At 36.3% G+C, this 27,919-nt stretch overlaps 1 protein-coding gene and 1 pseudogene across 2 annotated transcripts; both read right to left on the reverse strand.

Moving 5' to 3' along the window:
• Positions 1-1,080: 1,080 nt before the first annotated feature.
• LOC147517386 (histone deacetylase 6 pseudogene) lies at positions 1,081-7,811 on the reverse strand (annotated as a pseudogene).
• Positions 7,812-14,013: 6,202 nt separating this feature from the next.
• On the reverse strand, positions 14,014-26,853 carry APG3 (Peptide chain release factor 1). 2 transcript variants are annotated; one of them, XM_086589607.1, is made up of 15 exons: positions 26,650-26,828; positions 26,512-26,568; positions 26,344-26,424; positions 25,723-25,780; positions 25,538-25,641; positions 24,753-24,804; positions 22,841-22,890; positions 21,102-21,167; positions 20,869-21,033; positions 19,563-19,635; positions 19,289-19,421; positions 18,474-18,531; positions 17,247-17,294; positions 14,692-14,775; positions 14,014-14,451 (listed from the first exon to the last, which is right to left on the reverse strand). In XM_086589607.1, exons 1-15 carry the CDS (start codon positions 26,800-26,802, stop codon positions 14,380-14,382), a joined length of 1,254 nt encoding a protein of 417 aa, XP_086445733.1. In that variant the 5' UTR covers positions 26,803-26,828; the 3' UTR covers positions 14,014-14,379. The 2 variants fall into 2 exon arrangements, with proteins under 2 accessions (XP_086445733.1, XP_086445731.1); XM_086589605.1 differs by lacking the exon at positions 14,692-14,775 and having other exon boundaries at positions 26,650-26,853.
• Positions 26,854-27,919: the final 1,066 nt, after the last annotated feature.

The following is a 27,919-nucleotide window of genomic DNA, read 5'->3' on the forward strand; positions in this document are numbered from 1 at the left end:
AACTTGTAAAACCAGAGCGAAATAGGGAGAGAGAGTACGACTTTGTAACCGCCATTGTTATTCAATACAAAAGCTCAGTTTTACATCATCTCTGTAAAGGTTATGTTTCGTCTAACCTTACTGGAGTAAGCAATTTGGGGGAGATGGATTGGTTAATTGGGTTTGACCAAGTTCGTATGGACGAACTACCTACGTATCAAGTTCTCTCTCTGAGGGGGGGGGGGGGACTTGAATCAGGTCAGACGTAGTTTCTCATCCTCTATATAGGCAAGGTGCCCGCGACTCTTCCTCTCTCGCTTCAGGTCAGATCCAGGTCTTCAAGTCACTTATGAGCTATGAAGGCGAGTTATGAAGAATCAATGAGCTGCGTGCATGAAGCTTCGGTCTTGATGGTTGCAATAAAGGCTTACGTTACAAGCCGTTGTGGAACGATAGGAATGAGCGCTAGTGAGGTCGCTTCATGGTGAGATCGTCTACTCGACTCAAGTCACTTTGAAGCAAGCTCGCAGGTCAAGTATGAGAGATCGGTTGGTGGTGACATTATTCTGGGCGTGAGTTAAATAGGTTGCTTGCCTTAGTCAAGTTACTATGAAGCGAGCTCTGGGGACGAGGATACAAAGTTGGTTGTTAGTTTTGTATATGTTGGACACATGTATTGTATTCATTGGATGTGAATATTACTCCCTCACAATCTCAATTTTGAATATTCATTCAAACATTAGTTCAATCTTAGTGATCTTAGAGAGTTTACCCAGAACACTACAAATAACTTCTTTGGAAAATTGGATCCACAAGATGCACGCATATGGAAGTCGGATTAAGACACTTGCTATTGATGCTTGCCGCCATTTGTACTTCATATGGTTTTCTACTCCGAAGAGATTGTTAATTCCTCTCTATGTTTGCAAGGTTGCAAAAGTTGCACCACTAGTCCACTTTAAGAAATCCTTTGTTTATACTGAATAATCGCAACTTTAAGAAACACTTTAATCAATAATTTGCACAACCACGTTGTTAAGCTCTTATATATCCAAACCAACTTAAAATATTCACGTTGAGAAGAACACACATTAAACCACAGAGCAAAACATACACTTTTCATAAAATATCAAACTTACGGAAAACAAACAATAAAAGAACTAAACATTGTTTTAAACATAATATCCAATCCAATTATGTTTTAAACATAATATCGGGATTATAATAATTAAACAATTTACATTATACTTGTTAATTGTAAACAGGAAACATAATTAAACATATAGACTGTAGAAAATTCTTACATCCATTCCAATGGGAATGCTACTGTGAGAGTGTACAGAATAGCAAGATCTTCATCAATGACGTACGTATTTGAACGATTTGAAGTGGCGTTATTCATCCATCCACATGTAGATCATCCAAATCAATGGAAAATGGTAAGTTGTTGTTTGGTTACTTGGCGTCCATGTCAATTGAACAGGAATTAGCCACAAATTGGTCATCAAGACGGAGATTATTGTTAAGTCGAGGTGTTTGGTCATCTTCAGCATCAGATGCAAAATATTCACCAATAGCAACTTCTTCTTCACCTTTGATCCATATCCTCCTCTGCCGCCTCAGGAATTTCCCTGTTAGGTAGTCTATCTTGAAACGGTGCACTGGGAACAGACTCTATTCTTGAAAGTCGATCAAGTATATTGTTCTTGATTTTTTCTAAATCCTTCGGTGAATTCTGATTCTCCATATTGCTGGGTGGAACATTAAGAGTGAAATCCGGGCCATAGTACTCATAAAATTCATTCTGAGGCAGATTATTCTGAAGGTCTACACCAACCGCAATTGCAGTCTCATAGCACCAGCAACGGGCAACATTACGGATGGTATAACCGCCTCCTCCCAAGACCATAAGAGGGACATTGAAGGATCTAAGAAACTGGAGGCACTTAGCATGACCCTTCAGAGACAAGTTGAAAACACCTAGTCTGTCTCCAGACAAAGCGTCCGCACGCATTGAAGAACAACCGCTTGAGGCCCATAGACATCCATAACTTTCTGAATGATAGGCTGAAATAGACCTTGGAAGCTCTCATCATCAATCCCATCATTCAAAGGAACATTAACGGAATAGTACTTCCCATCCCCTACACCAATCTCCTCAAGATGGCCCGTACTTGGAAAGTAGTTATTCCCATACTTGTGAAAAGATACAGTCATCACCCTATTTGAAGTGTAAAATGCATCTTCAACACCATCTCCATGGTGAACATCAATATCCACATACAACACGCGAGCATGATGTTTAAGAAGCTGATAGGATCAGTAACTTAGTATTTCTTTCAGTATATTAGTTATGGGCCTAGGCCTGTTGTAATGTGTGCACACTATATAAGTGTGACTTAGACTATGAGTTAGGGCAGAAAATAATATTACTTGCTTTTCTTCTTCCCTTTTACTCTCTTTTCTATCCGTATTTTCCATTTCTCTTCCAATCTCCTGTTTTTCATATCTAAGTTCTTATCATTTGGTATCGAGCCTTATATCGTAGGCTGCACTAAAATTTCTTGTTGTTGTTAGATCGAGTCCGAATTAGCCAGGTTGTTGGTCGCATGGAAGGAATGTCGAGCAACAAAAGAAACAAGACAATCCCTACTTAATCTACATGAACAACACCTCCAATTCCAAGATTTTCAAACAAAGCAGAAGGGCATTTTTCTCGGATTTGAAAGACTCAATGCAACAACTACTCGTGAGAATCTGAGTAAAAGCCATGAAACAACCCCATTTAGAAACTCATCAAATCAACACGGAATTTTGCCTTCATCCGTTAACATATGCAATAACCCGGAATTTTGCCATCATCAATCACTACTTCTTCATTACAAACCCGTTTAACAAAAGTTGATTTCCACGTTTCAATGGGGAAGACGCCATCGATTGGGTATATCGCGTTCATTTGTTTTCAAGCATTATCATACTCCAGAACATGAGAAAATTTCTATGGCTTCTTTTCATTTGGAAGGGAAGGCAATACAATGGTTTCACTGGGTAGAAGATTTAATCCAGAGTTGGTCATGGGAAGAGTTTCGATCGGCACTTTTCATTCGTTTTTGTGGTGCGTAATTTAGTAAACCAGGAGAACTTTTAGCTCGGTTAGAACAGAAAACTTCTGTCCATGAGTATTTAGATGAATTTAAGCGACTTTCGAACCTCACAGTAAAACTTCCTGAGTCGTTCATGATCGATTGTTTTATTGGAGGGTTGCGTGACGATATCAAAGCCGAGGTAAAAATGTTAAGTCCATGCTCTTTGATGCAAGCTATTGACATTAAGGCAAAAGCGCGTAAGAGAAGGTTCTTGGTTTAAGGAAACAATGGAGAACAACCACTGGACGTTTTAATAGTTCCTCTCAAAATAGTAGAGTTCAGACATCTTCTATTCCGTTTAACAGTTCCTCTCCAAACAGTAGAGTTCCAACATCATCTCTTCCGATAAAGCGACTTACTCCGATAGAGATGGTCGATCGAAAAAAAAGCCGAGGGCTCTGCTTTTAATTGTGATGAACAATTTCGTCCGTGCCATCTATGCAAGTCCAAACAATTATTTCTTATGGAAGGGGACTGGGGAGGAAGAAGAGACAAAACGGTGATCACACAACCTGTTCAAGTTGAAACAGAGGTTCTAGAACCAGAAGTTCATCCAGCGATATCTCTTCACGCCTTAGGAGGTACACCAACACCACAGAGAATTCGGGTTAGGAGAGTCCTTAAACAGCAACCAGTGTCAATTCTTATAGACTCCGGAAGTACACATAATTTCATTGATCCTCGTGTTGTGGATAGAGTTGGAGGATTACAAATGAATGAAGAATCATTCAAAGTAATGGTGGCGGATGGTGGGCAGCGCTCTTGTAATGGCAAATGTCCCAATGTCTTTATAAAGATAGGGTGTTTTCCGACGGACATTGATCTCTTTGTTCTTCCACTAGGAGGATGTGATGTAGTTTTGGGCGCACAATGGTTGCGAACTCTTGGTCCTGTAACATTTGACTTTGAGAAACTTTGGTTACGGTTTAACGTTCAAGGCCAAGACTATGAACTTCAAGGAATGTCTACAAAACCCATTTCAGCTGTTTCCCTGAACTCTATTAGGAAGATTCTTCACAGTGGTGATCATGGTATCTTATTCCATGTCAATGATTCTCCAAAACAGTATGCTCACAATTCTCCACTTCCACTTACTCATCTCCTTGAGGAGTATGCAGATATCTTCAAGGAACCATCACATCTACCTCCACCTCGAAGTCATGATCATCGAATTCCTCTCCTTTCCAACAGCGAACCACCTAACATTCGTCCTTATCGTTATCCACAATTTCAAAAATCAGAAATTGAGCGAATTATCAATGAGCTTGGTGGTTCTGGCCTTATTCGTCCAAGCACTAGTCCATTCTCCTCACCGGTCCTTCTAGTTCGGAAATCTGATGGTACATGGCGAATGTGCGTGGATTACCGGAAGCTTAACAACATCACCATCAAAGATAAGTTTCCCATTCCAATTATTGATGAATTGCTCGATGAATTACACGGTGCTAAATATTTTACAAAGCTTGATTTGGGATCTGCTTTTTATCAAGTAAGAATGCATGGCACAGATATTCATAAAACAGCATTTCGGACACATGAGGGTCATTATGAGTTTCTAGTTATGCCTTTTGGTCTCACAAATGCACCCTCGACATTTCAATGCCTCATGAACTCGGTATTTAAGCCCTTCTTGCGGAACTTTGTTTTGGTTTTTTTGATGACATCCTAATTTATAGTGCAGATCTGGAACAACATTGGAAACACTTGGAGGTCGTTTTCAGTACTTTGCGAGCTCACCAATTATTCTTAAAGCCAAAAAAATGCTCATTTGCAACTCTTGAAGTAAGTTACTTGGGTCACATTGTCTCTGAACAAGGTGTGGCAGCTGATCCTCAAAAAATAGCTTGCATGCTGAATTGGCCTATTCCGTCGATACTCAAAGGCATTCGATCTTTTCTTGGTCTTACGGGTTATTACAGGAAATTTATTCGCAATTATGGCCTTATCGGTCGCCATTGACTCGATTATTATTAAAGAAGGGGGCCTTTACATGGACCGAGGACTCCACGAAGGCTTTACAAACATTGAAGCACGCTATGACTTCAAGCCCCTATTTTGGCTTTGCCTGATTTTTCTAAGTCATTTTTATTGAAAGTGATGCAAGTGGAAGTGGTATTGGTCTTTGTACTTATCCGGAGCAGAGACCAATAGCTTTTACTAGTAAGGTGTTGGCCAATCGACATCGGGGTTTATCAACTTATGAGAAAGAAATGCTAGCGATTCTCCATGCTGTTTCCAAGTGGCGTGCTTATCTTGTTGGGCATCATTTTACCATATACACAGACCACAAGAGTATTAAGTACATGCTAGATCAACGACTAACTACTCCTGTTCAAGAAAGGTGGACTGCAAAATTAATGGGATATGACTTCACAATTGTCTATAAAAAGGGCTGCCAAAATCTAGTAGCCGATGCTCTATCCCGTATGCATGAGGATTGTATGATATCTGCTATTTCCTTTCCAGTTTCTTCTTGGTTAGATGCTATCAAGGATAGTTATGCTTCCGATAACCATATTCAAAAGGTTATTCAGATTCTTCAATCTGAACCAATTACTAAGCCAAATTATTTTCGTGGGCGATAATGTTCTTCGATACAAAGGGCGCATTGTCCTATCTGCAGTTTCTCCTTTATGCATTGAAGCTTTACAATTGATGCATTCATCCCCTATGGCTGGTCACTCTGGATTCCTTAAAACTTACAAGCGTGTATCCCGCATTTTTTACTGGAAAGGTATACGAGCAGCAATCAAACAATTCATTGTTGAATGTGAGATTTGTCAGCGCAATAAAAGCGAATCAGTTTCACCTCTGGGGTTATTACATCCTCTACCGATTCCTGACCAGATTTGGGTCGATGTCTCAATGGATTTTATTGAAGGCTTGCCTCGGTCCAGTGGCAAGGACTGTATTTTTGTGATAGTGGATAGGTTATCCAAAGCAGCTCATTTCGTCCCCCTCACACATCCGTATACAACAGCACAAGTCGCCCAAGCGTATATAGAAAATGTTTTCAAGCTTCATGGAATGCCAAGGACTATTGTCAGTGATAGAGACCCTATCTTCACTAGTCGGTTTTGGGCTGAGTTCTTCAAACTTCATGGTGTGGAACAACGTATGAGCACTGCTTATCATCCTCAAAGCGACGGACAAACCGAAGTTGTAAATCGATGTTTGGAGACTTATCTAAGGTGCTTTAGTGGTTTACAACCACGTCAGTGGATACGTTGGTTACCATGGGCAGAATACTGGTACAATACTAGTTTCCACACTTCCACAAAAATGACACCATATGAAGCAGTGTATGGTCAAGCTCCACCTTCCATTCACTTGTATACTCCTGGGACTTGCAAGGTCAATCAGGTTGATCGGACTCTCCGTGATCGCGATAGTATCTTACGCCTCTTAAAGGACAACCTCTCACATGCCCAAGAACGCATGAAGTTGACTGCTGATAAACACCGAACTGAAAGAGAATTCCAGGTTGGTGACTGGGTTTATCTACGTTTGCAGCCTTACCGCCAATCTTCAATATCAATGCGTGGAAATCTTAAACTCTCTCCTCGATTCTACGGGCCATTCAAAGTGCTTCAAAAGATAGGTCCAGTAGCATATAAACTGGAGCTCCCTTCATCCAGTAAAATTCACCCAGTGTTTCATGTTTCACTCCTCAAGAAGAAGGTCGGTGCCTCCAACATAATACTGCAAGACTTACCTCCCATTACCGATGAAGGAGTGATCCAAGTGAAACCTCTTGCTATCTTGGATAGAAAAATGGTAAAAAACAACAACTCGGCTGTTACTAAAGTCCTGGTGCAATGGGAAGGTTCTTCTCCAGAAGATGCAACTTGGGAAAAGTGGAACTCCTTTGCTTCCAGGTTTCCATCCTTCCAACCTTGAGGACAAGGTTGTTTTTTTCTAGATGGGGTGGAATGATAGGATCAGTAACTTAGTATTTCTTTCAGTATATTAGTTATGGGCCTAGGCCTGTTGTAATGTGTGCACACTATATAAGTGTGACTTAGACTATGAGTTAGGGCAGAAAATAATATTACTTGCTTTTCTTCTTCCCTTTTACTCTCTTTTCTATCCGTATTTTCCATTTCTCTTCCAATCTCCTGTTTTTCATATCTAAGTTCTTATCAGAAGCTCTAAAATACCCAAAACAATATCATTAACATAACAAAACCCAGAAGCTTCACACTTCTTAGCGTGATGTAACCCACTAGACCAATTCAACGCAATATCCGCATTCCCCAAATTCAATATAGCAGCACAACCGATCGAACCACCTGCCGAAGCTCCACAAAAATCAAACACACCTTCAAAAGCAGGACAATCTCCACGTCCACCTACATGAAATCTTTTCAAATTCCTAGAATGGGTATAATAATCTTGTACTATTTCTGGTGAAACAGAAGCAAGAAAGTTAACATAATCAGGGTCATGAAATTGTGTGATGGCTTCTCGACTCGCAGGAGTAGGACGATGTACTTCCATTGAATCAAGGAGTCCATAATGGGTGATCAAGTTATCCGCCATGACAATACAGTTGGGTTTCATTGGGTGTTCATCACCGTATGAGTAGTCGCCTATTGAAGGTTCGAAGAAATAGGCCACTCTTCTTTTCGTAGCGTCAGGGCATATAGATGGTAGTGATGCACTTGCGGATAACCTATCTGCCATTACTTCTGTTTCCTTTTTTGTGTTTTGGTTGACATCTAAGAAATATGGGCTTCAAAGAGTGATGGCAGTCTTTATATAGAGAGATGGTTTCCATTTTCCGTACCAAATTCGAATTCAAATCTGTTTCTTAGTGCGACTACATCACCTTTTCAAAAATGGAGTTAGAATGTTGGAATGTTTTAGTAACTGACCGAAAAATCTCCTAACAATTTCAGTATAACTAAATTAAGACCTATTTAAAATGAAATTTGGAGTCCACCACACATTCACTATCTTTTAACTATTTATTAACTCTAGTTAAATTAAATCTAACCAAATATTTATTTTACTCTCTCTCCAAATCATCCCATTTTTTCTTCACATATTTTTCTTTGTTTGTGTTTCCATAAAAATAAAATAAAATATTAATTTTCAATTAAAATTTTTTAAAAAAATAATTTTATGTTGTAGATTTTTCAATGGGTTTTCCTTCATTCAATTACAACGCGAATTTCTCAATTTTATTTTTTATTGGCTATTATCATCGGTTTTTTTGTTTGAAATAAAGTTGTAATTTGTAATTGCATTTAATTTTTTTAAAATAATTATGTTAAAATTTAAGCGTTTTTTTCCCATAAATGTTAGAGTAGTTTTTATTTGATTATACAATGTTTTTTATTTTTATTTATTTTTTCATTTTACCGACAATAATTTTTCAAAAATTTTACTGTAAATTGTTTTTTTGTGGAAAACCAAATAAATGAAAGATTTGTAGAGAAAAAAATTGAATGATTTGAAGAAAGAATGAAATAAATGTTTTGTTAGATTTTAATTAACCAGCGTTAATCATTATTAGTTAAAAGATGGTGCATGGGTGTTTAGGAGACTTTTCGCTCCTAAGCGCCAAAGAGCAAAAAATTTCTTATTAATTTTTTTAAAAATTTTATTGAAAATTTATATTTTAGTTTATGTTTATGGAAACACAAAGAAAGAAAAGATATGTGAAGAAAAAATGGGATGATTTGGAGAGAGAGTCAAATAAATATTTTGTTAGATTTAATTTAACTAGAGTTAATCAATAGTTAAAAGATAGTGGATGTGTGGTGGATTGGTGCTTAGGAGACTTTTCGCTCCTAAGCGCATAGAAGCAAATTATGCCTACTTTAGTTTCATAAGAAGAGATGACCAATTATAACGATAATAATAATAATAATAAATAATAAAAATAAAAAATAACTATTAAGAGAAAGACGCAACTGTTGATCTACTTTTGCTTTGGTGTTCTAAGTCAAAGCGTAACACATATTGACTCTTTTTTCCTTTCTGAAAACAATGTGTTTGGATTTGTTTGTGCATGCAAGCTGCAAAATTTGTTGTACTTTTGGGTGAGCGAGAGATCCTAATCTTTTGAACTCGGACTCCAAATTTCATTCTAAATCGGTCTTAATTTAGATTTATCTTGTAGTTGAGGTCTAAGAAATATGGATTCTGTGGAAACAGTGATGCAATATTTATATATAGAGATGTTTCCATTTCCGTACCAAATTTGAATTCCAATTTGTTTATGTAGTTAAAGAGCGCTAAACTTCATCACCTTTTCGAAAATGGAGTTGGAATGTTTTAGTACGTGACCGAAAAAACTCCTAACACCGATATTTCAGGATAACTACAAGATAAATATAAATCTACTATCTATATATTAAAATAGAGACCTCTAAGAGAGATTTTTTCTTGCTCCTAGGTGACACTCTAATATGAGAGATAGACTTTTCTCTCTTAGGTGGCCTCTTCTAATGGAGTTGTGGTGACATGGATATCTACTTGGCACTCTCTCATAAGAGTTCATCAATTGATTCCAATTCCTAATTCCTCAAAAATAGGAAATAATTTAAAAAATAGGAATCCATTTTCAATTTGGAATTTATATCAATTATTTCCTAAAAAAAATAGGAAACATAATATTATAAAATTGCGAATTGCGAATTGCTTAAAGCATTCAAATTCCTAATTCCTCAAAAATAGGAATCCTCCTTCAATTTTAAATTTATATCAATTATTTCCTAAAAAATAGGAAACATAATCTTATAATTACCCCATTTTGTATGTGGGAGTAGTGTATTTTTTGAGGATATGGAAGCAATCAATCTGTTTTAGTAATTTGTACACATTAGTACGTAAGCTGAGCAGTGATGATTTACCACTAAATCACTATAAATCTAATAAACTATTATACAAGCTAGACCGAGTTTAAGATAATTCCATTTAAAAATTACAGATTAATATCCTAAACAACAAAGTGAAAAAGCTATTTGTAAGACCCCAATTATTTTTCCATTATTTCGTAACAATATTTAACATTTCGGAATTTGATATTTATTTCCTGGTATGTTGGAATTAAAGATCAACATAAGCATGTACATTTTTCGTTAGTTGCGAGAAAATAAATATAAAAATTAAAGAATCTAAAGTATTTGCATTGAATGTAATTTGCGATCATACTAATTGGTCATGTAATAACCATTGCCCGATCGATTTACATTGTTTTTTCATAATACAAAGAATTGGGAAAACCCTATGCCACAATAATGTGCATTGTGCAGTGATGATCTTTTTCTCTTCTCTTGGTTATATTGAAGGCATGGCATGGCATGGCCAGCAGAACTACCTTAATTAGTTGATCAAAGTATAAACAAATTATATTATTTCTCATGGCATTTGTATACTCACTCCTATGAAGGGACATAAGCTCAATTTACTTAATTACACTATAGTTTCATTTGATTTAACTACCTGTACATGTTTATGCTCTAGCTTTAGTTTGGTACTCTTTCAAACACCTTGGTACGCTATGAGAAACTAGACGGAGATGTTCAGCAAGAGTTAAAAGCCCAGAAGCTTGACCATTTCTGGAGCCATTTAAAGGAAATGGTCGAGTCAGTAATGCAAGTTGACCGATCTTGCATAGGGCAGGGAATCGGGTCGGGTTTGACCCGAACCCAACCCAAACCCAAATAGTTCGGGTTCTGGTCGATTTTTATATCCGTTTACTTATTCGGGTCGGGGTTGAGTCTATCGGGTTTGGATTCGGGTTCGAATATATTTTTTGGGCTTTTTTTGAATTTTTAGTGTTATCCGATCGGGTTAGTCAAATATAATTAGGTTCGGGTCGGGTTCAGATATTAAATTTCGGATATAATCGGGTTCGAGTTCGGGTTTGGATATTATGAAACTATTCGGATTCGGATTCGGATATAGCCATATCCGACCCGATCCCTGCTCTAATCTTGCACCCTTAACAGTTACCATTGCACCATCAGCTAAGAATTATGGAGAAAACTACTATAGTATAAGAATATCGATCGTACTACTTACTTTCGAGTTTCTTTGTCTCTGTAAATATCGATAAGTTTTGAAGCTGGGTTCGTTCAGTTTGCTCCCCTTTCTCCACCTCTCCTGCATATTTACAGCCTGCCAAGAGGTTTGTCCGTGTTTCATAGGCTATGAGTGTGTGGTGACTCAATGGGGTGTTAGTCGCCTTCTTAGCAATACTCATATGGATTTGCTGAAGGTAGCATGTATTGGTGCTTGCACATCCAGCTAGAGTTTCATTCTCTATAGCTAGGGTATAGAAGAATGGGTATCACTATTATATATACGTAGATGAACAAAAAGATATACAAGCTTGGAAAGGCTTATCATGGGTCACATGCATACTGTTGATAGTGAGTACGATAGGACTAAGAAGGACATCATTACTATGATGGGAGGTTTAATTTTCCCCAAACTTAATAATAAAGGGCTGTTGTGAGGGACTGAAGAAGCATGTTGTTACTATGAGACAATCACTGTTGAAGTAGACTTCAAGACCGGCCATGGAGAAAATCAAGCTCAAATTTATACACTTTAAAGTTTGACCATGGTGGAGAAGTCCAAGTTTTATGGGCAAGTCAAAGCTTAGAAATCACAAAATGTTGGTTGCCATTCTGTTTAATTCTAGCAGCAGTTCTACTTAGTTTGTTTTCTGTTCTATACTTGGGCTTTGATCTTCAATGAACTTTTTTACTTTTTTCGTCATTTCTGTAAGGATCTAATTTTTTTTAGCACAATGTGACTTGTGAGCAATGGTATCCAGAATACCTAATATCGAAAAGTTACATGTTCTAACTCTAATTAAGAGATATCTAAACTACTAGAAAACTTCTTTCAATTGACTTTGTCTTTCTATATATATACGACAATTATAGAAATGTTACTGTCAACTCTAGATTTCTACATATAGAACAATCATAATCATATCAAAGGATTTAATAAGGAGGATCCATGAAGATATTGTTCTATACGTTGAGTAAGCACCGCACCATTAGTAAAAATATTAAGTAGTTCTATCACAGTTACAATATAATAAAAAGCTTATAATACATCCTCATCCTCTCCAAAATCAAATTTAGAGGTTACATTATCATGTTTCTAATGATAAAGATATGGGACGACATGAACTTGATTAGGTATGAACGCAATGAGGCCAAGATCAAGAGAATTATGCAAAAGGGCGGTGCAATATAAGCTTCTTTAGTATTGAGGCTTACATGAAGGATGAAGAAACGATGAAGGGGGAATGAAGCAAATGAAAATGAAAAACTGATTGTTAAACGATAGGTCGGGCAATAGTGGTGTACTTAGAGCTGCTTAGAGGAGTTATTTTGCAATGGATGGCGAGTAATCAAGATTAAGTCTGCAATGTTCTCACGTTTAATTTTATCATAATTGGCTGGTTTAATATTTACCAATTAATTTCCAAAATGTTCAAAAATTTGTGCACCAAAAAAAAAAACTTTTTACTTCAAGCGAAATATCTTAAAGATGTCGGGCGTATGCCTGGGTCCAAAATCTAGTTAAGACTGATTTAGAATGAAATTTGGAGTCCACCACACATCCACTATCTTTTAACTATTTATTAACTCTAGTTAAATTAAATCTAACCAAATATTTATTTTACTCTTTCTCCAAATCGTCCCATTTTTTCTTAACATATCTTTTCTTTGTGTTTCCATAAAAAATAAAATAAAATATTAATTTTCAATTAAAAAAAAAATATATATATATATATATATCTTGCAGATTTTTCAATGGGTTTTCCTTCTTTCAATTACAACGCGAATTTCTCAATTTTATTTTTTATTGGCTATTATCATCGGTATTTTGGTTTGAAATAAAGTTGTAATTTGTAATTGCATTTCATTTTTTTTTAAATAATTATGTTAAAATTTAAGCGTTTTTTTTTCTACATAAATGTTAGAGTAGTTTTTATTTTATTATATAAAGTTTTTTCTTTCTATTTATTTTTTCATTTTACTGACAATAATTTTTCAAATTTTTTACTGTAGATTGTTTTTTGAGGACGTTTAAGGTGCGCAGGCTTCTAGGCCCTTGGACAGTACTTTGTTGAGCAATACACCAGTACTTTTTGCTGTTATGAGTGGCATAGATTCAATACACCACTCTCTCTCCTGATGCACACTAGTTTTATTCTTGTTTTTTTGTAGAAAACCAAATAAATAAAAGATTTGTAGAGAAAAAACATGGAATGATTTGAAGAGAGAATAAAATAAATGTTTTGTTAGATTTTAATTAACCAAAGTTAATCATTATTAGTTAAAAGATGGTGGATGGGTGCTTAGAAGACTTTTCGCTAATAAGTGCCAAAGAGCGAATTTTTTCTTATTAATTTTTTTTAATTTTTAATTGAAAATTAATATTTTGTTTTACTTTTATGGAAACACAAAGAAAGAAAAGATATGTAAAGAATGAAGATATGTTTTAGTAGGTGATCGAAAAACTCATAACACCGATATTTCAGGATAAGTACAGATTTATAATCTCTCACTAGCAAGTCCAACGAAATTTGTAGTTTGCCAAAATATTGTTTTCAGAAAGGAAAAAGGAGTCAATCTGTGTTGCGCTTTAACAGTTGCGTCTTTCTCTTAATTTATTCTTTTTAACTTTTTTTTTCGTTATAATTGGTCATCTCTTCTTGTGAAACTGAAGCATACATACACCGTATGTAGTTATGTACTGATGTTCATCCCAGGTCTAAACAAGACTTATCACTCGCACTTTGCTCAGTTCAGTATCAGTTCAGTATTGAAATAAAAGAGCACTCGTAGGAGGTGGACACGAGTAACAAAAAAAAAGAGATAAAAACAGTTCCTGAAAATGTGAGAAGTATAAGAAGATATCTCCTAGATATAACCTGCAAGTGTTCACAATACAACAACTACATATCCAACAATCCACCTGTGTGATGCCTCTAACTTAACTGACCTCAACTTTGAAAGTAAATAACGCCTAGGTGAGCTGAATTTCTGGAGGTTTTACAATCCTCGAAAAAATACGGCTTTACATAGCACAGCTATTCCAAAAGATGCCTACAGAATCACAGAACTAATATACATGATAAACGAATTTGGTGAACCAAAAGTCCTAGATCAACGTCATATGGTATGATTTGTAAGAAATATTCACGAGAGCAGCCAGCATTTTCCTGATCGGCGACCCTAAGTTTCACTTTCACACTAAACACAGTTGTAGATTAGCCTGAAGGTGCAACTACAGACTCAGCAAGGCTTTCCAAGAGTTCCTTCTGCTCCAAAGTAATGCAAGACTGCAAACGACATACATTAGTTGGTGTAAGTTGTCTTAAGCAAATGTCCTCCATTGTAATATGAGTCACATTGAACAATCATAGTTATTCAGCTCCTGAATAAATATATTGGGAGGTTTCAGTCATTTTCATGAATAATTGGTATATTTCTTCTTCATTTAACAATTTGATACAATATTTTAATTTATTTGCCAATACAAGGTGACTAGTGATTTCATAAAAAAATATGGCAACACACACCTGAATAGCTGTTTCAATATCACCATCCAGGAAGGATGTCAGCTCAAAGTTCATCTTCAACCTGTGGTCGGTGACTCTATTGTCCTATCAACATTAAGTCAATACAAATTATTTGTTGAGTAAGAATAAAAAAAACAAAGCAGCCCATTCATCTTTCAAAAGTTCCATCGGTTCCTATTCACATCTAATTAAACATGATGCAGAGCATTAGTTCGTATGTCAAGTGTTATACGTGTGCGCCCCTTAGCTGAGTCCAAGCCCATGGGTCATGAGCCCACTAGTTTAGTTATTCTATTTTAGTTGTTGACACATGTTGTGTTCCTATTGGCTTATAATTTTTAAGATTAGTATTAATAATGGGCTTGTAATTAGGGTTCTGGGAGAGTTGTGTTATTGAGAATATTTCAGAGAGAAATAAAGATTTGTTTTAGTTTTAGTTGTTTTGTTTAATTCAAGAGTAGATTTGATAAACTGAAGCTTCCGCCAGTTTAATCTACATCATTTGGTATCGGAGCACGAATCGTTCCTGAGTAAAATCCAATTTTCCTTTTTTCTTGTTCGTTTTAATTTTTTGTATTACTGTTCATCGGTACTGTTCATCCGAAAATTAATTTTCTGTCTTTGTCTTCTTTCAAGATCAAAGTTTTAATTTTTATGCCGTATATCAAGAAACCAGAGATGGAACACTTAGAAGAAAATTATCAGGGTTTGAACGCCAAGTTTGAAGCTATGCAAGAAGCCTTGAATGCACTTCTAGCCACCCAACAACAAAATTCTAGGGTTTCTCCAGAAGTTAGTTTACCTTTTCAGCAGCCGTCACAGGTTCCACCATTAATGGCGCCTTCTCAAAGTTTTCAGACACCGCCAGTTTCCATGCCATTCGGTTATTATCTAAATCTCTATCAGCAGCAAATGATGTATTAAGGTTATTCTCCTTATTATCGGTCTTGGAATCCTAGTCAGTATCAATCTGTGCCACAGTATGTGCCTAACCCGAATCTGGGATATGCGCCTATGCCAAGCTATCCTCAACAAGAATTTTCTAGGTTACAGACTACTCCAGCGCCGCAGGGTCTTGAAGTGGTGGGTGCGCCTATTGTGACTACAGTACTCTCGCCTCCTACCTTGGTCACTATTACTGCACCAGCAGACACTACAGTACTTCTAGCACCCACAGATACTATCTTGCTAGAATAGGTTGTAGACCAATACCAACCACTGCGTCCTTTTGATATTCGGTCTGGTCTCTCGACTCCTCACCCAGGTCTTACTGATACAGTTGCAACAGCAGACCAGAAACGAGTTGAACAATGGCTCCAGCATGACTATCCAGTCGAGGTTCCTCCATTAGTTCGTGAACCTTTTAATCTTCCAACTGTTATTCTTCCTCAGCGTGGGGGAAGACCTAATTCTGTGCAAGAGGAACATGATAGTTTTTTAGATACACCACCCATATTTGATGAATACGGAGCAAATAAATCTGAATTTTGTGTGCCTACTCCATCTTTGCCTGGGAATCTTTTTGTTGAGTATGCCGATCCAATTTGGGAGGATTTTGATATTAAGTATACAAGACTCTTTAGTTATGTGCATCTAAAGTTACAATTGGAGACATTATGGTGCATTCTTATTCTTGTGAGTAATTATCTGGGCAAAATTCGAGGTCGAATTCGTTTGAACAGCGGGAGAGTGATGGGCATCAGCTATAGCGAATTTCATCAGTCAATTGCGTATACAAACTTGAGACGAGTTCTTTTCAACCCGGGGAGAATGATGCAGAGCATTAGTTCGTATGTCAAGTGTTATAAGTGTGCGCCCCTTAGCTGAGTCCAAGCCCATGGGTCGTGAGCCCACTAGTTTAGTTGTTGACACATGTTGTGTTCTTATTGACTTATAGTTTTTAAGATTAGTATAAATAATGGGATTGTAATTAGGGTTCTGGGAGAGTTGTGTTATTGAGAATATTTCAGAGAGAAATAAAGATTTGTTTTAGTTTTGGTTGTTTTGTTTATTTCAAGAATAGATTTGATAAACTGAAGCTTCCGCCAGTTTAATCTACATCACAACAGGTCAAGAATGCTGATATAAATGATTGTGAATGTGTTTATTTATTGAAAAGTTCTTACTGGTAGCAAGATTATGCCAAAGAGTAACTACTAATGAGGTATATTCACCACGCTCGTGGTTAACCATTTAGAAGGCTATGATGTTTCAATCAAGGGAGAAAATTGCACTCATGTGCAATTGGTATGATCGTGGAACCAAATTCCTTCATCTATGTCGATTTTAAGGTTTGACAACCATGTTTACATAAGAATTACAAAGAACTTCTTCTGGAAACAAGCACAAGGATTAGTTCTCAACCCTAATAATGGCCAAAGACCTACCATTTTATCTATAGCCTTACAAGAGCTACAACGTAGATTTTAAATTCTAAGAAAAATAGAAAACTAAATAACACCTAGTGTATGTAATTAAAAGTAGCTCTGAAAATGATTTTAAGCTAAAAAAAAATTAAAATAAAGACGATGGAGAATAAACAGAGAAAAGAGCACCTTGTAATTGTATGTCCGGATTTTTTCAGCACGAGCGCCTGTACCAACCTGCAATTGGAATATACCACATTATGAGAACACTCAATGCAAAATAACAATTGAAAAACACAATCTACTTCATCATTCATGGATACAATAATAAAAACGGTCCAGTATTTGAAAAGAGAACTACTAAAACCAAACATAAAATTCTTATAACTTTTTATGTTTCATTTACATATTTATTCGAGTATACTTAAAAGCATGCAGCTCATAAAGAACTCAAAATGATCTGAACAATCATGCGACATATTTACTTCTAAGGAACTTTTGAACAATGATGAAAATAGCCAGCCATCTCAAATCATGGCAACTAAGTCTCACTCCAACTGCCTCATTCAGCAATTCACTTGTCCAAAAAGCCCGAGCTGATGAAACCACGACAATCTGTATCAAAGGGACCGTGGGCCTTGCAAGGGGAAAACACACACCACAGCACATACAAGAGCAAACACAAATGTCACAGCAATTGTCAATTATAGAATATTAATCTCTCATTCCCTGAAATAAAACTTCTAATATAGCAGGTTTTGTGCCATTGTTTGGAGTCTTCTCTTTTAGGAGGTTTAGTAGTTGACAAGGTAAATCAGGAAGAATCCAAGCTTCCAGGTTCACATCACCACCCAGAGAGTGTACTGATTATGAGAAATAATTGTCAGCCAGTACTGGTCTTTCGGTATGTGAATGCTTGATCATTTTGATGGTCAACCAGAGATAATTTATGTCTCTTTGTAGCATTGGGTGTTTCTGAATTTTTAGTGCAATCCCCCTTCACTCTACTTTGGGTAACATGAGGAATGGCCTTAGGGGTGTCAACCTAGTTGAAATGTCATAGATTCACGGAGATGTCACTTCGACATTCCATTTTTTTGGCATTTTATCTTTTTGAATTTTTTGCTCCTTGGTTAAAATCAATTAGTGTATTATTCATCCAAAAAAAGACAAGAAAAGAAATAAAACTTCAATCTAGAAAAAATTCTATTACATCAAAACGTGGTAGGTCGAAAGCATCTTGTAAGTGTGTTTTCAAGTATTTAGCAATAAAGCCATTTCTCTAAAACACCACCTTACGTGGTTTATTACGTTTAGACTCTTCATGATTTACTTCTGCAACTTTGTATATACAAAAGACTCTCGTATTGTTGTATGCTCATTCCATAAACTATTGTTGAGTCCGAAAAACCAAACCTGTAATTTCCTCTCGTTCCTTATCATCTCTTGTTGCTCCTTTAATTTAATTTCATACCTGTCATTTGAAACAAAGGATTGGTTGAAGACATAAACAACCTTGGCAACCAGATAGCTAATAAAACAACAAACAAAAACAAGGTCTAATGTCCAAACTCCAAAGTCAGAGGAACTGACTCATGCTCCACATTACTTCCAGAAAGTTTTAAAGCATGACACATACACCCAGGACGAACACTCAATCTAAAATGAGAACCAAAAAATGGCATTATCAATCTCACCCCATCCATATGTTACAGTTACTAACCCAACCCAAGCCCCACACAAAACACAAGCTCATATGTACTCCATATTAAAACCCTTACATGACCCTCAATGGGCCTCAACATCTGGCCCATATGCACTTCTTCAATTCTCCCATGACCAGAAAGTGGCTCTGCAATAACCAATTGTTCAACCTCCCATAACAAGTATGTGGCTCTGCAATAGCGTAATAGCAGCTGATGCGCTCTTACTTGCATTAACCTCATGTTTTGGCTTACCCATTTACAATATTAGTTACTGCATATCAGAAACTGGTCCACCACAATGTATTAGGTTTTCAGGTTTACAACTGTAGGTGTTCAGAGTGTTAAGTAAATGGCCACCTCCTGCCTGGCTTTCTGAAGTTACTCTTTGCTCTAGAGTTCCAGATATATCCTATCATTTCTTACCAGATATTAATATACTATACAAGAAGTCGAGAAAACTTTCATAGCAAACACCAACTTAGATGTTATCAGACAATCCAAGAGATTTTGTAATTATAAACTCACAGTTTTGCACGTAGCAACTGAAGCGCACGATTCTTATTCTTAAACTGAGTCCTTTCTTCTGTACAAAAGATACGGATTCCTGTAGGTTTATGCATGAGATCTACAGCTGTCTCCACCTTGTTTACATTTTGCCCTACAATACAAATCCCATGAATCAGAGTTTGAACACAGAAATCTTTGGTGTGGGAAAAAGTGGTGTGCACAGGGCATAGAATGTATATAATGGGTTATTTGTCAACACGACCAAAACATAATCACAATGCTCTGAGCCAACCTCCAGCACCACCCGACCTTGCTGTTGTAAGCTCAATGTCTTTGGGATCAATTTCCACCTCAACTTCATCGGCCTGAAAAATGACATTGCAGGAAGTTACGACATATTAGTAATGATATATTGTCCTGATAAAAATAAAAGAACAAAACAACGGAAATCATCCAAACCAATACAACCAGAAACTGTCAGGTACTGCATCACATCCCTAAAGCGCAATTTAATTACTTCTGTATGATTCATTTATCAGTGATTTGTGGATTACGAACCTGACTCTGATAACCTTGATCCTTGAAGTGATAAAGGTCAATGCAATCCATTTTCCTTCTTGCTAGGTTAATGTAATCCATAAATTCGAGTTTTCTCAAGGCCAAAAGAATGTTTTTCATTTATTTTAGAAGAAGTGTTAATTAGAAAATTCAGAGACGGAAAAAAGGTCAGGCTTTCATTTAACAATAACTGACTCAATGAAAGAACTCAAATTCGTTCATCGTGAAATTCGCATGGTCCTTAAAAGTATGTTTGTTCAGACCTCTTCTACAGAGACACAAGGCATTATTTTGTTCTTCAAAGGCAGCAGCTGATACTGTGCACCAAAGTATATAAATTCCTTGAGAGCTCCACTCATTGACAATCGGTTTTGAGTTGGATGCTCCAAAGTCTAAGATGGTATCAGAGCAGACTATTTCAGTTTGGCCTAACGTCCCGCTTACTCCACATCACCCAATAATGTTAGTCCATCTATTTAGCTCAACCGATTATATATTAATAAGGTATATGAATTTCCTTCATTGTAAGTTGATGTGTGAAATTAAGTCAGGCCTCCAATGTTTTCTTGGTGACCACACAATTAGTTCAAATTACATAAATAAATTCCTGAGGCTGCTTTACTCGTTGCTGATTGGAGTTGAATTCTTCAAAGTTTAAGATATTCTATTTTGTTAGTCAAAGTAGAATGGGTTCAAGATGATTGTAATATTGCACTCTAACAATATAGCTGACACATTTATAAGCTGTTGCTCCACCTTCGTAGTGTTTTTCTTTCTTATCGATAAAACAACTATATTGCCCAACCTGAGTAGATTCTTTTATTTTGGTAGTCATGTTTTTTTTCTAAGAACTTAGATCCACTTTCCCCCAGTGCAGGTGGGAATCAAACCGACCTCAGTTCCAACCTCCCAAGGCTTGACCAGTAGGGTACTGGGTGGTTAAAAATATAATTGAGCAAAAGCAACTAAAAAGGAAATATCTTAGTAATATCAGAGAGAGCTGTTTACAGTATATGCAAAACATACGTAATGAATTATACCTCTGGCATGACTGCCACAGTTGCAGTTGAAGTGTGCACTCGCCCCTGTGCTTCTGTCCTTGGAACACGTTGGACACGGTGAACACCAGACTCATATTTTAATTTGCTATACACACGCTTTCCTTTAACTTCCATCACGTATGTCTTGAAACCACCCATGTCAGCCTGAAAAGAGGTCAGTTAGCTCACTGAAAACATTAAGCGTGGTTTAGCAGGTTTGTTGGAAGGAGTACCTCTGAACATGAAACTGGGGTATACTTCAAAGAGTTACGCTCACTGTACATCTGGTACATGCGGACCTAACGATATTAGAAAAACAAAAGTTATCTTACAAATAACATTAAAGGAGAACCAAATACCAATTTATATTTGTGGAAGACAGGTAGCTCTAAAACCCTAAGCTGTAGAGACTTGCAGAATAAATATTTATCAAAGGGATCATGGGCACACATGTGGCAGATATGTACACTTACCACACACACACGATGGTTGACACACACCTGTAAACACTTAAACACTCCCCCTCCCCCCCCCCCCCGACACACACACACACCACACCCGCATTATTGCTCTCATGCTGAGCAAACTCAAACCCAGCTATGTCCTAGGAACAAGCCAATACTCATACCATGTTTCCCCAAAAAACTGAGATTATGGAGAAGGGCACAGAAATGTATATCAAAGGGACCAAGACTTAAGAGGTAAACAAACACCACAACACTTTTAAGAGAAAACATTCATTAAAACGCACCCCCAGTGTTAGTGGTGGACTTGGAGACTCAAACTGTGACCTGTTAGGAAGTACGCACTGGTACCAAGTTGAAGCCAGTTGCTCGCACCATGTGAGCATGAGCCGGACAAAAGTTATACGAGGAACAAAGGCATTTGAGCAAATCAATTTCTCATATCAACTGTCAAGAATGCATATGTAGATCGAGAAGGTACATTTCTTTATCACAGTCTAAATTGTATACCCGAAAGTGTAATGTTCGTGCAGCAGAAGAATATAGAGGTGAAGCTTAACCCATACAGGAATAAAGCATTTCAAAAGTTCAACAACTTTGTAACAAAAAATGAAATTCAGATGAAAATATTTGTTTGTTTGTTAAATTAAACCTCTGTTATAAATCTAGACAGCCTTTATTTGCGTTTACTGGATTTCAATTTAAAGGGCATAATAAGTTTAGCATGGCTATTATAGATGAAGTAATAAATCAGCAAAGACTTAAGAATATATTTTGTGACTGTTGTTGGAAGTATTCTGTTCTGCTATTTCCACAATTACATTTGACATATAGAATCTATAATAATAAGTCGCTTTTCCCCAACATTATTATGAGATCTACAGCTTAGAGTTATTAGCATATAAGAGCTCTTGCTGCTCTTGTTTTCCTGTAATATTATACCAGACTACTGCTGCCATCAGTTAATGTTTTCCATCCTACATAATAGCATTGGACAGCAATTTTATTTGTCTTTGCAGTAAGCCAACCCACTTTATCGCTTATAGAAGTCTCAGGCAAACCATTAGCCCTGCCAGACAAGTGGCCGAGCTGAAGAACACCCACCCTCAGAGCTGTCTCTATATATACTGGGACTGGTGGATAGCTTCAAAAAGGAAGTCACAGAGTCATATAAGTTTTTCTTAGATATACAACTTAACAAAATGGCGAAACTCACGTCCACATTCTCCATTTCTTTATCTTTATCCCCCTTTTCTTAATCTAAAAAAGTTTTCATTATATGTTATTTGAAAAGAAAATTATGTTTATTGACACAGTGTGTAAGAGGAATGAAGCTCCCATCTAAATCAATTCGGGAACAAAAATGCGCTTTACGAATTCACTAGTTAATTTTCTTGAACTGTAGAAATGACTAACAAAGTTCAGTTAATAAAATCCAACAGAAAAATACATGCCATACTGCTACCCACTAGTTAGAAGGATAATAGTAACATGTACCATCTACCTACAATATCACCAGCCCAGAGACCAGCTTCATCACCACCAGTACCGGCCCTCACTGCCAAAAAGAATGAAAGAGCTTTTAGACGAGATCTTTTTGACGACAAGTCACCTTTTTAATGATCTTAAACTTTGGAGCATCCAACTCAAAACCAATTGGTGATGAGGAGACAGCCAAGGAACTTTTATATAGTACTGCAAGGTTTTAAACATCCCATGTGGGAGGATACATCTCAGCACATCCCCTCACATGTTGCATTACTTCAGCCTAACACATGGACAACAAAGAAACGTAGCCCATGTGGGGATATACTAAACATCCCAACAAAAGACAGCACATATAACATGTCAATCAAAAATCAAAATTTCAACCAGGCTGAAAAGCCAAAATTTTGTTAGAATTGTATAAGTCTAAAATTTGTATGTCGATTCTTTGAGAGCTTATACCAAATTTTGTTATATGATATATAAAGAAAGAAGAAAATATAGAAAACGATTACTTTTTTTACAAGAAAATAATTGAATATGCGGTACTCTAAGAAAAAAAAATCATTTTAAAGCAATTGAATTACAACATGTATTCAATAATAATTATTAATGGTTTCTAGAAGTTCGAGTATGATTTCGTGTTATGTCTGCAAACGTATCTTTAGCATGAAAACTACATAAATGAAAGTTACATATGACAAAAAAAAAAAAATCAAACAAGAATGCATCCCAAACACAAATTATATACATATGCAAGTACATTACAGCGGTGAATAAAAAAAAACAAACAAACAAACAAACAGAGTAAAATCAAAAGTTCCAAAAGAAGAAGTTGACATAAGTCAGAAATTCGTGTTAAGATGCTTAAGTTTGAAAAAAATAAAATAAAATAAAAAATTGCAACAAAGAAAGCTTGAAGTCAAGCACATGAAGATTTTAGGACCTTATCCAGAACAATAAAAGAGGATGCAATTGCAAAATCAACAAAAGACACCAATAATTGCACAACAGATGATAAAAGTTAAGAAGGTACAAAAAAATCATCCTACAACTAAGTGAATACAAAAAAATTCTCCAGCATCTAATTCCCTCCAAAACCATTCACACACACAGCCACACACATGTACAGGTACATATATTGTAAGTAAAAGGCAGGGAAGTAGAAGAAAATGATAGAGAAGTGGAAAGATAATAGAACAAAAGAGAGTCTTCATATGAGTCTGTCTGTCACAAGCATCTGATGTTATTCCTATCAAAGGCTGAGGCCCATATTTAAAACAAAAGGAAAAGCAACCATTATGTCTGTAACGTACACAGTACCAAATGTACACTCCAGACAACCTCACTACATGCATAAACACCATAAGTTTTAAGCTTTTGCAGAATAAGAGTCGACTCATTTTTAAAATCAGTGAAGTACAAAAATCCTCTTTTTTCGCCACTCTTGAACTTTTACCTCTTACACATTTTGATGTCTGCCTCTTTTGGCTTAGGCGCTTAGCCATCTCAAATCCTATTTATTTACAACCAAAATGACCATCCTAACCCAACATCAACCACTAACACTAACACGGGATTAGATAAAACTTTATCCTCCACACACAATCTCAACCCCACATCCTCAAATTTCTTTGCAACCATAGATTTCAAGAATCATTTCCAAAGCCTTAAAAATTATGTGGTTAACATTTTGTATACCCGGCAAATAATGACAAATACAAATAAGTAAAAGAACCAAAATAATGACAAATGGTATCGAGAAGAGGAACATAGATGATGAATTTCATTTATGTTGGACTAGTAGGAAGGACATAGAACATAATTTCTGAATCCTCTGATAAATGAAAAGATATATCTAAGATATTAGATACGTACTTTAAGGGATCAGTACTAATAAATATGGAAGCGAAGTTGCAAAGTGGAAACATATACCTTCAAGCAGGATGTTTCGTTCATCAAGAGGATCGTTAGGAAGTAGCAGTAGCTGTCAATCAACAATGCATACTGTGAGTAGAATATTTACATCCTGTCTCTTTTCTCGCACACACTCATACATAACCAGATTTTACTCCTGATTAGAATTGTCACAATATAGATAACACTCTCAAGAAATATAGAGCATTATATCGTTCTTTTATGGTTAAGAGTAACAAAGTAGACAATGTCATCATCAGATGGGGAAAAACACTGCGGCACATTCGTTGTCCAACACTCCAACGTCGCCTAATACGAGTAATGCATACACACAACAATATTTGTATAAATGTATACTGATAAAATTTTGTTAGATACTTTTTAAATATCACATTCACCCAAAAAACCTCCACAACCCAGTCAATACTTGACAATATCCACCAGTTCGTTTAATGAGTTAGGAAAGCTTCATCCATCTTATTAGATGAAGATAATGTGTAAATTACCACTTACTAAGAATGTAGAATATTCAATAAAATAAAGAAGGATAAAGAGTAGACCTTCAAACTCAGATATGACACAATTAAGTGAATGAACAACATATTGATCCCTGTGACCTATGCCCCAAACTTTTGAAAACTAACAGAAACACCTAAACAAATAATCCCTAGCGACGATATGGTATCAAAATTTCAAAACTTTGACAAATTAAGGCACTTTATACTCAAGGGAAAACCAGCCACATAAAGAAATACCGATGTACAAAAGTTTATATCAGCTAGATCAACAACGATAGAGATGACCTTCAGTTTCTCCTCAAGCGCTTTGAGTTGACTGGACAAAGTTTTGACCTCATTAGCAATCATCTCTGCCATGTCTTCATCACTGACATCTTCTTTTGATAACTCTGTCGACAAAGAATTTTTTTTTTACCAACAGTTAAAAAAAATGCCTTAGCAGCTCAAGCAATACAGAGAGGTCAGTCAACCTTTTGTTTCTTCTAGTTGCTTCTCGCAATCCTTAAACAATCTATAAGTCGAAACAACCTGCAACACGGTGGAACACCATAAGAAGTGGTGGGTATAATCAGATTACATCATAAAACCAGCCAAGAAGCAGCAAGACTTGACAGTAGCAGATTCAAATTCAACATAATGGATTCCGGAGAACTTTTCATGACTTTCAAAGTGAAGGTTTAGGATAGGGTATGGTGCTCTGATCAGGTTTTGGGAGGCTATGTGACTAGACAAGACACCTTTTCTTTCATCACTCCCGACACTTTATGCAATCTTTACCTTTGAGAATGACCCCATTTATGATATCCTTTAGTTAGATTATGGACATTTTGGTTGGGACTTGGGCATTCACAGTGCCTACGAAAGATAGGGATATTGCTAGCATTGTTGTCCTCTCGGGGAGGTTGGATGTATTCCTATGAATATCCACTTTGGACCATTAGTAATAAAATTACTTTGTCTCCACTTTGGGCTTCGCTGTTCTACTTGTTTAGTAGAATATCTCTATCTTATTTCTTGACTATACAAAATATACTCCAACTTTACCAATATAAAAAACACATCCATGTAAAATGTATAGTAGTAGTAAGTACCTCATCAAGCTCAGACATAGACTGTGCAAACCTTTGATACTCACTAGGATTCGATACGACTTCCGGCTCTGCCAGCCTCATCTATAAACAAACAAACATACTTTAAAAAAATAAAAAACAATCAACTACAACTACCAGTAGCCAAAAATCCTTAAAAAGTTAAATTACCGATAACTCCTTCCAAGTTTTCTCAGCAGAATCCAGCTTGGTAATCAAATAAGGCTCCTAATAAGTAAAACCAGAATAGAATTAGACAGTAATAAAAGAAAGTTTGAAGTGAAATGTTTAGGGGAAATATTAAGTTACCGCCATGCAGACAAACTTGGATGGTTTGAATGAAAGTGGAGGTGAGAGAAAGGAATTATTATTTATTCTTCTTCTGGAAGGAAATAAAGAATGATGTGAGAGTGGTATATGAGCTTGAGCTTGCATTAAGCACGTGGATAAACAAGACTCCATCTCTCGAAGCAAATGATGGGCAGAGTGTGAGTGAGAGAGAGGGAAAAGGAGATGATATATAAAACGGATAATTTTACAACACCGTGAGTGGTCATACTGGTCAACCCAAGCCTAACCAAAACCAAGTTTCATATTCCAAGTTCGGTTCGGGTTCGTTGGGTTGGGTTGGGTTGGGTCGGGTTAATGCAGTTGTTTATACTAGGATGTCCAAACAGGTATCCAACCCGGAACCCAATGTTTTGCGGTTTGAATTGGTATTGGGTTATTTGAACCCGGACCGGTTTTCAACAGGTCAAGTTCAGAGTCGGGTATTTTGTAGAGAAGTGTGACCAAATTCTACCTAAACCCTATATTAACCATCGGGCACATATTCGGATTTCGATTAGAATAAAACCCGATATAAATTAAAAAAGAAGACAATAAGAAACCTCATTTGAAATATATATCTACATTTATTCTTTCTTCGGCTATCCGCTAATCCTTCAAACCAAATAAAACTTTTAATGAATTTGGAAGTAATTATCACATATACTCGAGCAAAATTCTTTCATATGTTTTAAAAATAGATGGACTCGAAAGGAACTATAAATACATGATCACGTACAATTGCCGAAAAAATTGGAAAACCCAACATAAATTTTTCCATAATCCAATATATTAAATAACTCATCATTGTAAATATGAATGAGATCATAATCTAAATATTTCTCTAACTCATTCTTTTATATGAGATTAGTGGTAGGTAATTGAAACTAGATTTGGGGTTTGATTTCGGTCCGGGTTCAATTTCGGGCCTTTTAACCATTTTAACGGGTTTAAGGCTAAATTATTGAGTTGAGCTCGGGTCGGTTCGGCTTTAGAGAGTGTGACCAAACCCTACCCTATGTATTTCGGTCTGGGTTTAGATTCAGGTTTTGTTGGGTTTGGGCAGGGTTCGGTGTGGGTTTTTTGTTCAGGTTTCGGACGGGTTTCGAGCAAGATGGACATTCCTAATTTATAGGATCACACAAATCACCCTTTTTTTCAATATAATTTAGAAAAACCTCACTCACTTCATTGAAATTATATAACTGTTTTTATACTAGATTTGAATTAGAATGAGAATTCAAAGAGCGAG

Source organism: Coptis chinensis, chromosome 2, assembly GCF_015680905.1.
Source record: "Coptis chinensis isolate HL-2020 chromosome 2, ASM1568090v1, whole genome shotgun sequence".
Taxonomy (NCBI): Eukaryota; Viridiplantae; Streptophyta; class Magnoliopsida; order Ranunculales; family Ranunculaceae; genus Coptis; species Coptis chinensis.

Excerpts from the sequence above, each read along its gene's own strand:
- APG3 (XM_086589607.1), bottom strand. The coding sequence starts at position 26,802 with ATGGAGTCTTGTTTATCCACGTGCTTAATGCAAGCTCAAGCTCATATA. Across the intron at positions 25,781-26,343 it reads CTATGTCTGAGCTTGATGAG|GTTGTTTCGACTTATAGATT; the intron begins GTACTTACTACT and ends ACCGTGTTGCAG. Across the intron at positions 22,891-24,752 it reads ACGAAACATCCTGCTTGAAG|TGAGGGCCGGTACTGGTGGT; the intron begins GTATATGTTTCC and ends TCTTTTTGGCAG.